Source organism: Copadichromis virginalis, linkage group LG22, assembly GCF_057382275.1.
Source record: "Copadichromis virginalis isolate Kocher_CV1m ecotype Utaka linkage group LG22, C_Virginalis_male_GT1.1, whole genome shotgun sequence".
Classification (NCBI taxonomy): domain Eukaryota; kingdom Metazoa; phylum Chordata; class Actinopteri; order Cichliformes; family Cichlidae; genus Copadichromis; species Copadichromis virginalis.
The window spans coordinates 33,631,896-33,648,115 of NC_140638.1; the positions used below are offsets into that span (position 1 = coordinate 33,631,896).

The window sequence follows — 16,220 nt, forward strand, 5'->3', positions numbered from 1 at the left end:
GAAAATTCCTTCACGTGTATACAGTAGATTGTACTGTATTTTTACTGAATTTTTTTTACAGTGTGTGTGGTGAGGCAGTTAGATAATATAATTGTTCGAAAGTAAGACAAGAAAGAATGTTCAATGTTAAAGAAAAAAAATGACATTCAAACTTTAGTCTTAAAAATTTTAATCTAAGGGGAAGGGGGATGTCATGTAGGTACTGATATATGGCTGTCTTAATGTGATGACTTTTAAACTGGATGTGGTGGTCCGAAGGAGGCCCTGTTACATGGCTAGTTGTCAGATCGACAGCATTCAATAAAGCAAGAGAAAGACCGTGCTTTATGTCCTGATTTAATTCAGCGTGCTCTGCCTAATTCAGTAATAAGGTGGGCACACAACAGTTACTACTACTTTTACATGCATTACCATGTGGACCTACGATCAACACTGAAGTTCCTTCAACGGTAAAATTTCTTTTATTATGGATTTATTTTTGTGCTTACGGAGATAAATTTCCAATACAAATGTTATAAATGCAGCAGCTTATTGAGCTTAAATACTAACCTTCATAGGCTATTGTAAAAGCTCAAGGGATCGCTATTTATTCAAGTTTCAAATTCGCGTTTGTAAAATAGTTTAAAGTCAGAGTCCTCAAAAATTGCGCATAAATCACTGTAGGCCTACTTGTTGTTTATAAAGAGACGAATTCATGATCAAAAAACACATTACATATTACAATAATTCAATAATTAAAATACTTATGATTAGAAACTGCGAAACTAAATGAGAATTCTTATTTTTAAAAATCTGATAATTATAGGAAACTTATTCTGAATCACTCCGCGTCGCCTGCTTGACCCTGGGAGTCAAGGTGACGAGGATGACGTGTAGCGCGGCAGGTATAAAAGCAGAAACCAACGTTCGAATTTGGTTTTCACATGAGAGTGCGGGCAGGAGGTTTGTTTAATAGCGCTGTGAAAACCTGTTTGTTTCCAAAGTTTTAAAACTAGTGCTTGAAACGAGGATTCAAACACCCCAAAAATGAGCTCCGGCGGAGTACGGCGTGAGCAGTACCTGCTCTCCATTGGTGTCACCCGTATTCTGGATGAGCTCTATGGTAAAGCTTAGTAAGCTAATAAGTATAATAGAATATTTAAGCAAACAAATACACCTTAGACTGGCCTTTTATTACTTTAAAGTGAGGAAGATTTCATGAGTGTGAACATTTCAGGTGAAATATGTCAAACTTTAGAAACTTCAATTTTGGGCAATTTTGGTTTGAAAAATGCTAAAAAACAAAAAAACACTCAATTTAAGGCACGCGCCATGGAAACGACGTCAGTCATTAGAACCTGCGGGAGGCTGACGTCTGACGTCAGTGCGGTCATCCTGGAGTCCTGTTTTTGTATGTGGAGGGTTTGAGTTTACATGTTTTAGCAACTGGCCCTGAATTAGACGATAAAGTTAATAAATTACGAATCTGTATAGAAGCATGATGGAGCTGTGAGAGTTCACAGAGGCACTCGTTGCGTTTATAAAGCTGGGAAATTTTGAGGGAGGTTAGGGAGTCCTCGGAGATGTGGCCAAAATTTGATCTTGCACGCATTATGTGCAAAATCAGTTATAGCTACTGATGCTGAATTAAGTATATCATATTTATGTGAGTGCATTGTATATTGCCGTGTCTGTACAGGTGTCCAGATGTATGTTATGTGCTCGGTGAGAAATTGAAACTGTGTGCATGCAATAAGCAGGTTGGAGGTTTCTCACCTGACTTTAGCTGTTTTATTTTCAACAGACTGATGCTTAAATAAAATAAGAATAAGTGCTGAACATGAATTCATTATTAAACATCACTGAAACTCTATGCAGCCTTACTGACAATGTGTCCATAATTCACAAATATTATGGATGACATTCATTTATCATGAAATGTTGTTCACAGTCACCAAGAACACACAAAGTTATTCTTTACTATGAGCTGTACATTTTTAATTTACATGCAGCTAAAATGTGAATTTGCAAATGAATTCTATCAGCAGGACATTTTTACTGTTTAAACATGCTAACAAGCAGAGTTTGGTGCTGTGATCTTTGGTTTAAAACATGAAATTTAGTCATTTACAGTGCAAAACCATTTTTCTCACCTTCTACCAATCTTAAGGCTTTCATAAAGAGTGAGTTCTGCTGCGGGCCTCTCATTGCCTGTGTGTAGAAATAACATATGATGATATAAAGCCATGTTTTGACATTTAAATCCGTAATTTGTCTCATTATGTCACGATTAACACAGATGATCTTTTTGTTTTCTCGTAGCTGAGCTGGTGAGTCCTGTCAGCGTATGCCAGATGTTCATCTCTAACCTGAGGAACCGTCCTTTGAGCCCCAGCCATGTGGACTCTATGAAAAATCTGGTCCTCTCATTAAACCACAACCTGGTTACGGGGACGAAGGCGTTTCCTTATATTGCCTTCAGGGGATTCTTTAACAAACTGCTGCTGACGACACCTTTCACTCATGTGCCAGAGAGCCAGTTGGAGAACACCACTCCATCTCCTCCTACCAACTCACCAGCTGGTTTAATGGTGCCGCCTGCAGGGTCCCACCTCCATTCACGGTTCCTCACACCTCTGCTTCCAGAGAAGGCAGATCTTTCTGTCCTGAAGGCAGATCAGAGGAACTGCGTCTGCACCCTGGATGTCGACGGCGACACCATCACCAGAGTCATTTCCACTGTGTATTGCACAGAGGAAAGGGAAATGACAAATCGATGGAGAGTTACGGACTACACCTCTGACGGCAGAGTAATCATGTCGGTGCTCTGCCAGTTTCTGAAGAGGTTTACACAGGGTGCAAAGAGGAAGCCTGCAGAGGAGGAGAGCAGCAGCAGCAGCCCCACTCCACCAAGGAAACGTCTCCGGCTGTGATCAGCAATGAAACCTTTCCTGGACATATGGCATATGGATGTTACATATGGATGTTTCCTCATGCTTTGGAGCAAACTTTCTAACTCCTCATGTCTGCGCTGTGTCTGGAAAGGCTGGAAACACCTCTCCATCTTACACAGAGACCATCATGATGCGGCTAGTCTGAGGAGTTATTTCTGTACATATGTATATAGTTTTTTTTATTATTGAGATACACAGGTCAGCGTTTTCAGTGCGTCTTGCACTTTTCTTTATTTCTTGGTGCTGGCCTGTGTGTTTGATATGACTGCAAGGACTACAAGACTGACTTTATTATGTAATCTGCGTAAAATGAACCAATAATCCATGAAGACAGTGCAAAGTGTAAATTATCGTCTGCTGCATCTCAGACATTGGCGAGAATGAACAATGTGGTAAGTAAAAAGTAATGTTCTGTCTCTAAAATGATGTCCCAAAATATTAGAAAACATCTAGTCCAGCCTAGAAGTAATAAATGCATGAAGTAGTTTTTCAGCATCACTCTGAGACAGGATATTTCTTATTTCAGAGATATTACACAAAGATTGGAATTGGAAGATATCAGTTCTAGATATTTGTTTAATATGTGCATTGAAGTACATGTCCTGGTCAATAATGACTCCAGGGTTCCTCACAGTGTTACTGGAGGCCAAGGTAATGCCATCCAGAGTAAGAATCTGGTTAGATACCATATTTCCAAGATTTTCAGGGCCGAGTACAATAACCTCAGTTTGATCTGAATTTAGAAGCAGAAAATTAGAGGCCATCCAGGTCTTTATGTCTTTAAGACATTCCTGCAGTTTAACTAATTGGTGTGTGTTATCTGGCTTCATGGATAAATAAAGTTGGGTGTCCTCTGCATAGCAGTGAAAATGTATGCTATGCCTTCTGATGATACTGCACTTAAATTGTAAACAGAATTGGTCCTAGCACATCCATAATTAACCTTAGATAAATATGATACAAACCACTGCAGAAATCAATACCTACAGGATGCTCTAATTGCTTTAATAAAATATTATGGTCAAAAGTATTGAACGTTGCACTGAGGCCATGAGAAGATGATGTGTAACCTTCACTAAAGCTGTTTCTGTGCTGTGAGCTCTGAAATCTGACTGAAACTGTTCAAATAAGCCATTCCTCTGAAAATTATCTGTTAGCTTTTTAAAAATTATTTTTTCAAGAATTTTTGAGATAAAAGGAAGGTTGGCGATTCGCCTCTAACTAGGTAGGACAGCAGGGTCAAGAGATGGCTTTTAAATCAGTGTTTGGGGTTTTTTGTGTGTCTATGTACAGAACAGAAGTCTGAACAGACCAACGACCTGCCAGAGAAATCCTCCTCCAAGCGCTCTGCCTCTCCATCTGTGGAGCTGCTGCTCAACGCTGGCCGGCTGCAGCTTGACGGTCTTCCTCCGGGGGCCGGAGCTGCAGGCCCTGGGCTACGAGTGGCCCAGGTACGACTATTGGACCGCAGAACCAGCAGCAGGCCTAACAGCCGACCTGGGACTCCAAATTCCAACACTTCAACCACCCCAACCCCCTCAGAGGAGCCGAACGATGGAGAGGAGGAGGCAGCAGAGCCTGAGGATGAAGTTCAGAGTTCTACAGTTTCTGCTCCGACCTTGCGACTCCTCAAGAGACTCTTTCAGCTCCTAATAGCGGCTGCTATGGAGAGAAACCCCACTCAGTTTCAGTTGGATTCAGGATGTCATCGCTCTCCAGTGCAGTATCATGCGACACCTATCCATCAAACAGAAGCCCTCATCAACAGAGTGGCACTTTGAGCAGAAAGCAAATACACAATCAAGTGGAACATCAGAGGACATGAAAACTCAGGCCTCATTAGAAAGGACTTCTTCCCCTGACCCCTGCTCTAAAGCTTGCAGTACACCCAGTGACTCCCAGGGGGCCTCTCTTTCCAAGGACAGCCCATCAGGGCTAGTTCTTTGCAAATGCACCGTGACACCATGTCAGAACTGTAGGAAATCTAATGGACCTCTGGAATTGGTTCAGCCTCCCAGAGCCAATGGACCTGTAGACTGTAACAGTGCGTCAGATTCCTGCAGACAGGCTGAGCTACAGAACAGACTGAAGGCTGGGAAGACGCCATCAGCTTCTGCCTCTGGACTGGTGAACCACATAGGAACAGAAACGGTTAAGAAGGAACCCGAGAGCACTGTAAATGCATGTGCCCAACAGAACTGCCCCACTGCCCCCACGATATGGCCCCACATTGGCCAACAGAACCACAGGAGCCAGACAGAGCCCCAGGAGGAGTGTGTGAGCACCGATGAAAAGCCCTCCTTCTCAATCACCAGCAGTTCCTTCACAGATGCACCATCTAGAGGCAGCCAGGAGCACGACACAGTAAAGTTTGCATCAGCACCTACTCCAGGTACACATCAGAAATGTCAAAGCTGCAGTCTTAATGTATCACTTTATACAGCTAATAGTAATAATAATGATAATAATAATAATTTACTCTAATAATACTTTAAAGTGTAAGAGATAATGTACAGTAGCTATAGTGATTACGAGGGCCCCACCCTGGAGCCAGGCCTGGGGAAGAGCTCAAGGAAGTCTAACCAGAGACTGTGTTTTAGCCCATGCAGTCTGGCTGTGTACAGGCTAAAGAGATGACATAGGCCCACCCCCCATGTGCTCACCACTTGGAGGAGGTGTTGTGGGGGTTTTATGCAGTGTGTGTCGGTTGGCAGCCTTTATGTACATGGGATGATCATTTTGTTTTGGTATTGAGAATTGCATAATTCTATTGTATTAGTACTGACTAGTAAATTTCTGGGATACAATAGTATTACAGTGCAATATTAGTGACACAGCACGAGTTAAATCTAAGCACAAAAACAGCCTTTAGTGTTTTCTCTGGAAATTTAAGTACAAGTAAAAACATAACACTGTAGTTTAACAGTAATTAAAGTAAACTAAACTTGTAATTCTAAAGTCATCATACAGGCTTGTTCTTTCTGCCTGTAGTACTAGCCAGGGCTGCAACTATTCATCGAGTAATTTGATTACAAGAAATACTCCTGCTGTTTCATTTAATGCATGACTCTTTAGAGCTTGTCACGTAGAGCTTGTTAACTTAACACTGATGTCAGATCAGTTTCTTTCACCAGCAGATGCAAAATTATCAGAGTGGATGGTGTTTGGTCAGTGAATTATTTATTTAGTTTACTAAGAGTAAGACAAAAAACAGCATTTTTATTTGGTACAGACTGCTCAGGTGGGAAGCTGACTTGGTATCTGACATCTCTTTACGTTTACTTGCCACAGACTGGACAGAGCAGTGTCAGGTGACAACATACATGTCTGTCTCAAAGGGGACAGTAAATCATGGGCGGACTATTGACAGATTTTACAAACCAAAATAACTGACATGGGCAAGACCGTATCGATCGGAGGTTCTGAGTTTTGATTCATTTTCGATGTGATAGGAGAGAGGTCCAGATAAACGACTGGCATTAACTGGGAAAAAAGTGGACATTGATGTGGTCAGAAATTACTTCTGATATCAGTGCTTCTGTCAGTTTGCTGTAACTCTTCATGCAGTAGACACACCAGTAAGATGTGCTGTTGATTTTTATTGGGATCCTTGACTCCCAAAAACCCAAACACATGATAGTTAAAGGAGATGAAATAATGTTGCAACAAGTTCTCGTGACTCTTTGAAGTGTGTTAAATGAAGTCTTTTTGTAGAATTTTTGCAAGTGTATCACTTTGTGCATCAACCGGTTGGAGTGACTTTTTAGACACTGAAACACTTACACAGCTGGGCCGTCATATTCAATGTCAGTTTGTCTCTTTTTTCCTCTCCTGTCCCTCAGACATAAAGGCTGCTCCTGCACTGACGGACTCACTGCTGCCCAACACACTGCCCTCCATCACCAACCTGTCCAGCTGCATGAAGGATGGAAAAGAGGAGGATGGGGGTGAGTTTGTCACTCTGTGGCCACATGTGACAGTTTAAGAGCCTTCGTATTGCTGTGTTCTGCTATGAAGCACACAAAGATGTAATTAGCTTTTAGCGGTTGTGTGTGTTTGTGTGTGTGCATGGATCGAGCTGGACAAACTGGATACAGAGATCATCAAGCTCTTGGCCTATCAGAGGATCCAGCAGCTCTTTGCTCCCAAAGTGCCCAGCACCCACCCTCCCCCCACCACCAGCACTACCCCAAAAACCTCAGCACCCCACCCAAACAGTAAGACACCTTTGCACTACAGTTTAGTCTGTTTACTTGTCAAGAAGTCAGTTTTTCTGCTGTTTGATTGCTGTTTTGTTCTAATTATTAAAACCTACACTCTCCTCCTTCCAGGTCAGAAAAAGGTGCAAGCCAGAACGGTCTTTTACCCTCTGACAGGAAGAGGAGCAGCTGTCAGCATGTGCTATAGGACGTTACACATAGGATCAGGTAGGACATTCAGTCGCTGTGACTTTGACCCTGCTGCATTCTGTGCCCTGGCTCTGAGCCACTCTTAGGCTTCACCTTTGATGGGGAAAGGTTCACATAGGAGAACAGTATTAAAGCTGCTCTCACGTAGTTTTTTGAAATTATACCAGTTCACCAAACTCCAGTCAATCATGTTTGATTTAGGTTATATTCTTGCCTTGTGACTAAAGTTTAATAAGACCGAAGTAGAACATAGGTAGGGCCCCATCATACCTGCTGTGTGGTGCCTGCAAATGTCACCGTACAGCAAAGTTGATGTTACATGTTGTAAGCTGTCATCGCTGCTGGTCATGCACTTCTCCATTTTTATAATCTGGTGTGTTGTTGCATTGCTGCTGCAGCTGGGTTAAAGTCTGTTTTTAATGGCATCCTAACATCATATCAGTACAGAAGTTTAGAGGTTCACAGGTTTCACAGAGGGAGATGTTGAAACTTGGCAAAAACTTTAAAATTCCTCGGCTTCCAACTTTGACTTCTTCTCCTTCTATATCATCGCTGATTTGGAGGACGGGCAACACCTATTGTTCAGAAGAATACTGCAGCACGTACATGCACCGTAACAGCTAGCATGAATGGATATAGCTGTGTGATGGTCTTACTGGTGACACACAAAGCTGCCAACACAGCAGGTGTACCACGGCCCCTGGTTTGGTGTCTAATCACTCCTACAGATATAAAAATGGGAAGTGAAGCAGAAGCAGTGTGTGGAAAAACTAACAACACCCCATCATTCATCAGCTTGCAGAACCACCAGACAGATTTGCTGACGTGCTTGGAGTCATTGCACTGCCTGATCCTTGGTGACTGTTTTTGGACTTTAACTCCTGGGAATATTTTGCAGCTGTCTTGCATGTTTTCCACTTGAATAGTGAATAATCTTTCTCATGGTAGAATTATGAGCGTGTTTGGGACTGGCTTCATGCAACTTCAGATACTGACATGCAGCACTCATTTATTCTTTAAGACATCTTTCCTCTTTGGCATTATGTCGACACACACCAGAATGCTTCTGAGTTTATAGAGGTGGTCACTCGTGCTGATAATCAGTTAATCAGTTGTGTTTGATTAGCAGTATGTACCTGCTACTTGCCATCTTTATTTCTATGGAAGCAACAAGGGTTTGCTTAGTGCTTCATCCACTAATTCTGCATTTTGGCTTAGTTTTGTCAAATACATGACAGTGTAATGTCATATTTTATAGTTCATCTGAGGTTATATATCAAGATTTAATTTCAAGACCTGCTAAAAACAAGATGATTTTTATTTTGTCCTAATATGTAAACCTTGACAGAAGGTATCCTTTTAACCATGACTGTACTTCTGTACAACAGGCAGCAGTACACGACAGAGTATAATATAATAATATACTGAGCCTGTACTAGCTCCCAGTCTCTGCATCATTAGTCAGGTTGAGTGATAGTTGTCTGTGAAAGTAAGTTCTTAGACCTGTGAGGGTCACAACAGGACCATGTGGAATAAAAACTACTGAACAAAAACACAATATGTCACATTGGAGTTCTTCTGAACTATAGCGAGCATGGCACCACAGTGGATAATGTCCTGTACTCATGCGATTTCTCTGAGAAGACCTCACCATGTCCACCCGGTGGCCTGGTAGCCAAAGTCCAAGGAATCATTCGTAAGTACATCTCCGTCATCTGTTTGGATTGGCTTGAAGGAACCCAGGTCTGTGTGCCCAGTTTGACTTGGACTGCTGATGAGGTCGTCACTCATAGATTTTGTATAAACCTTTTATGAATATCCATCCATCTTCTTCCACTTAGCCACTCATCTGTATGTGTTCTGGTTAAAATAGTTAAAATTTTATTTGTGAAGAAATCATAACGTCATTGCTTCTGTAAATTAAAGGAATACTTTAATTTATACTCTAATACTGAATAGAAGTGTAGCCCCCCATGTGCTTAATGTCAGTGTCCTGTTTGTTACGCTGACACTGCTCCTGCAGTATTGGTCAGCTTTTAGTGTTCTTCATCCAAATTGTGGTTAAGGTCACATTTGTCATTCTTAATGGGTACATGTAATTAGTTTATGCAGTGCAGTGAACCAATGACAAGAAAACTTATCACCTTCTTGCTGTAATTCATACCTTACAGTAGCCTATGAGATGTGCTGAGCTATGTGTGCTTATTTTTAAGTGAATAATATTAGCTTAATATAAAACTAAAATAAATAAGTGAACATCATCATTAGCTGTCTTCAGTCAGCCCATGTTCTTGGACTGCAGCTGCTGGCTCTTGTTCTGCTCTGAGTCCCAGTGAGCTCATTGTATTCTCATTGTTGGAGAACTGCACACGAACCAGTTCTCCGTCTGTTGTAGGTTCTGGTTAGAGTGCCAGCTTGAAGTGCAGGGAAAAAACAAACCATGAGTTTGGTGTTGGAGTTCATCTCCATCCATAATGGCGATCTAGCCAGCGAGCCTGCTGGTAGAGAAAACACCAAATGGGAAAGAACGGGCTGGCTTGTTATTATCAGTTGCAATTTCAAAGTAAAAGTAAGGATGTAGTAAACGTACAGTACAGTGGTAAACTTGGTGCATGTGGCATTGTAGCAATGAGAAAGGTAAATAAATAAAGTGCTAAAATGAGCAGTCAGATATACTTGTTCTGTGGCAGACCATGTTATGTAAAATCTGAATGTTGCTGTATCACATAAAGCTTCCAGTCTTAATCTGTTATTAAAGATCATTTGGACAGATGTTTGATTAGTAAAGAGCTGCAGTGTGAAACAGCATTAAATCAAATTTCTCTGAAAGTGTTTATAGATGATGAGTGTAAAACATGTTGGCCAGAGTTCAGCTTTCCACATGATTTTAGTCTCATTTTCAAAACAAAGTGTTCATTTTTTATTTTGTGGATAAAATGTAACCAGTGAAATCTTTTCATGGTTGCATTGTCTCCACATTAATGGAGTTTACTGTGACACTAGTCTGTACAGACGTCTTTCTCAGACCTGCTGCATTTCTTCTTTGCGTAGGTCGCAGTAAGAAACGGGAAGAGGACGAGGGAGCCAACTCCATGGTGGGGTTGTTGCCAGTAGGAGGAGTGATGAGTAGCCAACGTCAGGGTGGTGCTGAGCCGTCTTGTAGCTGCAAAGCGAGTAGCTCCAGTCTAATTGGAGGCAACGGGGCGGGCTGGGAGGGCACGGCCCTGCTCCACCATGGCAGCTACATCAAACTGGGCTGCCTCCAATTTGTCTTTAGCATCACTGAGTTTGCCAGTAAGCAGCCCAAAGAGGAGCAGGCCACTACACCTGCTGCCAGTTGCACAAGCACCAACACCAGCAGCAGCAGTGTCATCAGCACCACCCTCACCACCACCGCTAACACCTCCACACCACCACCACCCAGCACTGCCACAACGAGCAGCTTTTCCAACCAGGATGAGGCTGACTCTGAGACTGTACCTACTGCGTTCTAACTCTGTTCCATAATCCGCACAGGAAGCCCCGCCCTCCCTCTTATTTTGCCCCTTCTGTGTCACGATGAAGGGAAAGCTGCACAGCTGGTTGGTCAACAGGGAAAAGTTATTTTTTTGTTGTTGTTTTAATGGTTTATATCTTTGCATGAACTTGAAGTATTATTGACAATCTCTTTTTTTTCTTTTTTCTTTTAAATGACTGACGTAACCGTCAGGACCGTTAGGACTTTGAGCAAACATTACTTCCTTGCGCTCAATCTTTGTTTTTGCCAGTATATTAGTTATGTATGGTGTAACCTTTTTGTCAGTCAGCCCATTTAGCACAAACATTTTTTGTTTTTTTCCTTTGTAGTATTCAATTCCATACATTCTAATTTCTTTTGCTGCTTTTGCACCACAGGTAGCTATATATGTATGAAAACATACATGCTTATACACTATAACATGTATATATAATGCAAATACATTTTAATTCAGTGCCTCTCGATTGGAGAAACATTGGATTTCATGTAGATTTGCCATTTTTTGGTTTTTAACTGTACAGCTCATTGAATTTGTGATACTGTGTAGAGTACCAGACGTTTTGTGATAAAACTTGTTCTTAGTTGTAGTCCATCTGTAAATACCGTATAGTTTTAGCACTCATTTTTACATCTTGTGCTGCTGTATATATAAGCACTCTTTATCTGTAGCTGCTTGTCTGTTCAAACCTGTAAATACAGAAAGATTTTCTAAGAACAAACTCAGTGTTTATGCCTGTCATTTTCAGCCTTGTTGTAGGTCCACTTTGAGCTCTTGTTTGGTTTTCACTTTCTGAGACAGCAAGTTCAGCACTGATATGGGTGGATCTACAGGGGTGGCATTGGGTGGGCATGTGCCACCCTAAAATAATCTTTGCCACACCCTAGTTGTTTGCATATGACATGTTGTTTATTAAAATAAGCTAGCATTAACACTTTGAGCCTAGCTGCAATGAACGTTGAATATAAATTCTAAAAAATGAATATATTGCATAGCGTTACCCTCCCTCCCCTATTAGAAAATGGTTCAGCCCTGCTTTATTTCTTGTTGTCGGTAGCAACCAATGCCTATGATTGGGCAGAGCACATTTATCAATGAGGTCGACGCGGACCTGGTCCTCATACTGTCATTCAGAATGCTGGTGGGCTCGGCTTGTTTCGGGACAAAAGAAAAATAAGTAAAAATGGACAAAGTGATGGCGTGCTCCATGAAAAGCAGACCGTGGGTTGGAACAGAAATAAACAGAGATGTGTTTTGTTTTAATTTCTGTACCTCATGGTTGTTTAATTCAAAAATACAGGAAGCAGCAACAGATGCAAATACAGTTATTAAGGTGTCACACATTAGGGCTTTCACAAAGTTGGTGCATTAACTGTTTAGGCCATTTTCAGAGGCTCGAAAATAACTGGACACCCTGATATGATTTTAAATAAAATGATAATTTTTACATCTTTGATGAAAATCTTTGGCAGTCTGTGACTGACTGAGGTGTAGATGCTCGGTCGGACCTTTACTGCAGCAACTGTCCGTTTGTTTGTTGGTCTCTCTGCCTTCAGTTTTGTCTTTGGTACAGTTATGTGCAAAGTAATAGCAGTGTGTTTAAAACAACAGAGGAAAAGTTCCATGTTCTTAATAGCATTTATTTCCATATATACAAAGGCACTGGGAGCCGTGCATATTCAATCCCAAATGAAAACATGAACAATTTTTTCATATTTTTTTCTTTACTGAAAATGAAGAAAAATAATATTAGGGTGTTCACAAAATCAGCAGTATGTGCATTTTCATTTACAAACGGGAATATTTACAGTATAAACTGAAAATGAAATGTGGATTTTGCTTTTCTTTTAACCTGTTAAACCCCAAAGGGTTTTCTGAGCTTCCTGCTCGAAAATGAAATGCCCAAAATTAATTCAGTATTTCTCTGCAATTACAAACTCTGTGTATACAATCTTGGTATACACAGAGTGTCAAAAATAAAGCTAATGTGACACACTAATGTGTGATCCCATCAGAAGTAGTACTTGTTAAAAAATAAAAGAGAGATTTGTCACCGAAGTGAACTATGTGTAAGAGATATTTGCACCCCCCGGCCTCCGGGTGGCGCATTGCTCAGTGAGACAGCATAGCGAGGTCATAGGTCCTCCTCTCCAATATGGCAGAAGCGAGGCAAAGAGAAACTTCACCAGTCCAGGGCCTGCTGCTGCGTAGGGACCAGCTGTGACCGGGACAACATCTGAGTCCCACCTTGACACAGAGACTGAATCATGTGACAACACAAAAGTGCACCAAGCTAAACTCAAGAGACAGAAATCCAAGAAGAGCAAAAATGAGCCACTAAAAACCGCTGTAAGCAACAGAGAGCCAATAGTAAGACTAATAGGAAAAAAAGCAACAACAAAATGCCTTCTTAATGGGTTAACTGTGGCCGCTCTTGTAGATACAGGGGCTCAGGTTAGCTTGATAGACCGAGCTTGGAAAAATAAATACATTCCAGATGTCAATGTTCGTCCGATAGCAGAGCTCATAGAGTTAACTGACTATGGGAAAGTGCCAAAGATTTATGCAGTTAATGGGGAAAAGTTCTTGTTGATGCTGACACATTGTCCCGTCTGCCCCTTAACATTGACATGTATGCGGGTGAGTGCACTGAAGAGTTACCACCTGAGGTGGTCCAAGCAGCCTGGGGTGAGGCTAGAGCAGCTCGAGAAAGTGATGTTGCATGGATTGCTGCCCTAACTCTCGCTGAAAATGCAGGAGCCACATCCAGTTTTTCCTGCAATTGACCAAGATGAGCTAGCTCAAGCACAGTCTTAACAAATGACATCAGAAACACAGTGACTAAAACAACGAGGAAAATGTTGCAGGAGTGGAACAAATTACATTTCAAAAACGGACTGATGTATAGACAGACAGGTGAAAGGCAACAACTAATCCTCCCTGCCAAGTACAAAGAGACGGTGTTAAAGCACCTGCATGACAACATGGGACATATCGGCACAGAGAGAGTACTGGCACTGGTGAGAGAGAGGTTCTACTGGCCGTACATGAAACAGGACATAGAAAGCTATGTTACCAGGAAGTGCCGATGTATCATTAGCAAGAAACCAACAACCCAAGTATGTGCTCCAATGGGCACCATCACATCCACCTCGCCTATGGACCTGGTCTGCATCGACTATGTCCACCTGGAGCCCAGCCGGGGGGGATATGAATACATTCTTGTCGTTGTGGACCACTTCACCAGGTTTGCCCAGGCGTACCCCACCAAAAACAAGTCTGGGAAGACAGCAGCTGAGCGAATCTTTGGAGAGTTGATTCCGCGCTTTGGGTACCCAGCACGACTCCATCACGAGTCACGACAGCGCGAGTTTGAAAATGAACTTTTCAAGACACTGATGGAGAAATCAGGTACTGGACACTCGAGAACATTCCCATATCATCCTCAAGGTAATCCTGCCGAGAGGTTTAACAGGACGCTTTTAAATGTCTACAATATTTGGGTGAACAGTAGACTGATGGCTGCGACAGCCAATTGAAATTTCCGCAAACAGAAATGAGTGTTTTCTAAAACTATACTTTATTAGGATCAAAAACAAAAAAAAAACAACATCAACAGTGTTTTTCCTGTTTCCTGTTGCATTTGGTTTGGAGCTGAGCACAGCATTTTGTTGTATTATTTATGCATTACATTTCATGCAGGTGTTATAAATAGTTTAAAAGTTGATGATCATTGCGCCACTCATTCAGTACCAAACCATTTTATTTTCAAGATTAAAGCTTTTTAATCATGATCATTATTTTTATACATGCGACACATTATGGTGGAGGGAAATTACATGGCTTAAACTATAAACATTCTTGTTGTTAGGCAACAACACCAACCAAGCTATTTTTCTGCTAAATTCAAACTTGAATTGTCATATAGACAAGAACCACTTTTTACTGTCAGCTTATGATTCAAGGAGATAAAGGCATACCACACCCTCCAAGATCTTTTCAAAGCAGTATTGACTGCAGAGAACCCCTATTGATGAACAAATGACACTGCAAGAGTTTCTAAGACCACCTGGGCTAATGTAGACATGCATCCCTGGGACTTAACACAGAGAGGAAGTAGTATATGAATTGATATAGTAAGTATACCAGCTCATATACTACAACAAGTTAATGGTAAACTAGTACCTGGACATACAGCGGGTAAAATAAGTATCGAACCCGTCACCAATTTCAAAGGTGCTATTGACATGAAATTCTTACAAGATGTTGTTAACAACCCATCCAATCCATACATGCAAAGAAATCAAACTATAGTTGTTCATAAATTAGTGTGATAATGTGAAAACACATCGTTTTTCAAGTTTTGAACACATGAAAAAAGGGAGGTGCAGCTGTTTTTAAGCATATATCACTGGCACGATTCATATAACTGAAGTAAGGATGAATGGAAAAATGTGCCAAGACATTCTTGATAAAATTCTGCAGCCATTTACCAGGATGATAAAGATAAAATAAGGGTGAAAGTTTAAGAAAGACAATGATCCCAAACACACAGTCAAGGAAACTCTCAATTGGTTTCAGAGAAAGAAATAAAGCTGCTAGAATGCCCAGACCTGAATCTGAATCCAAATCTATGGAAAGAAGCTGAGAGTTCATAGACGGGGCCCAAGGAACCTTTGGAATTTGAAGACTGTTTGTATGGAAGAATGAGCCAAAATCACACTTGAGCAATGCAAGTTTCTCCAGACAGGAGGTGTCTTGAAACTGTCATCACCAACAAAGGCTAAGGCTGTCACCTTCTAGGTAAGGTGTTCCACATGTCCTACCAGGAGGTAGGGCTGTGCGTAATGAGGAGAATCTAATATCGCAATATTTTTTGGCTACATCACCATACACTATATATCGCAATATGTTTAAATAACCTCAGAAAACAAATGTTATTTGTGAGCATATAGTGCCTAAAATCGCACTGGTTTACTACTCAAATCGACCGTTCCATGTATATTACAAAAAATCTGAATGAATAGAAATGTTTTATTTTAGCCATTTTTTTAACCATCAGTTGCACAAAGAGGTTTCTCACAAACAACAATACTGTCACAGTATGTCTCTCTCTGTGGTCAAGACTAGAAATTAAAAGGGTGCTCTTTTGTGCTTCCAACATATAAAAAAATTGATGACCTCAAACCTTTTTTTTTGTGGTGTGTGGAGAGACGCTGACATGCGGAGTTTAAAACAGTCTTAATTTTGCAGTGGAATAAACTCCTGGTACTGCTACCTTTAGTGGCCTTAGTTTTATGGCATGTTTTGCAAAATTACCGCATTCTGCTCACACAGAAAACTAAAACAGGCTTCAGCTTATA

The 16,220-nt window shown here is 41.2% G+C and overlaps 2 protein-coding genes across 2 annotated transcripts; both read left to right on the forward strand.

The window, feature by feature from the left end:
• The first annotated feature begins 906 nt into the window (after positions 1-906).
• LOC146683738 (uncharacterized) lies at positions 907-4,668 on the forward strand. Its single transcript, XM_085446467.1, has 3 exons — positions 907-1,102; positions 2,302-3,325; positions 4,227-4,668. Exons 1-2 carry the CDS (start codon positions 1,027-1,029, stop codon positions 2,910-2,912), a joined length of 687 nt encoding a protein of 228 aa, XP_085302593.1. The 5' UTR covers positions 907-1,026; the 3' UTR covers positions 2,913-3,325; positions 4,227-4,668.
• On the forward strand, positions 3,314-11,573 carry LOC146683739 (PHD finger protein 12-like). The gene is made up of 8 exons (XM_085445575.1): positions 3,314-3,325; positions 4,232-4,522; positions 4,590-5,325; positions 6,776-6,880; positions 6,977-7,150; positions 7,265-7,417; positions 8,916-9,038; positions 10,394-11,573. Exons 1-8 carry the CDS (start codon positions 3,314-3,316, stop codon positions 10,834-10,836), a joined length of 2,037 nt encoding a protein of 678 aa, XP_085301701.1. The 3' UTR covers positions 10,837-11,573.
• The last annotated feature ends 4,647 nt before the right edge of the window (positions 11,574-16,220 follow it).

Coding starts and splice junctions, on each gene's coding strand:
- LOC146683739 (XM_085445575.1), top strand. Junction 4,523..4,589: donor CAGCAGAGCCTGAGGATGAA/GTTCAGAGTTCT, acceptor AGCTCCTAATAG/CGGCTGCTATGGAGAGAAAC. Junction 7,418..8,915: donor ATTCTGTGCCCTGGCTCTGA/GCCACTCTTAGG, acceptor GTCACATTGGAG/TTCTTCTGAACTATAGCGAG.
- LOC146683738 (XM_085446467.1), top strand. CDS start 1,027: ATGAGCTCCGGCGGAGTACGGCGTGAGCAGTACCTGCTCTCCATTGGT. Junction 1,103..2,301: donor TATTCTGGATGAGCTCTATG/GTAAAGCTTAGT, acceptor GTTTTCTCGTAG/CTGAGCTGGTGAGTCCTGTC.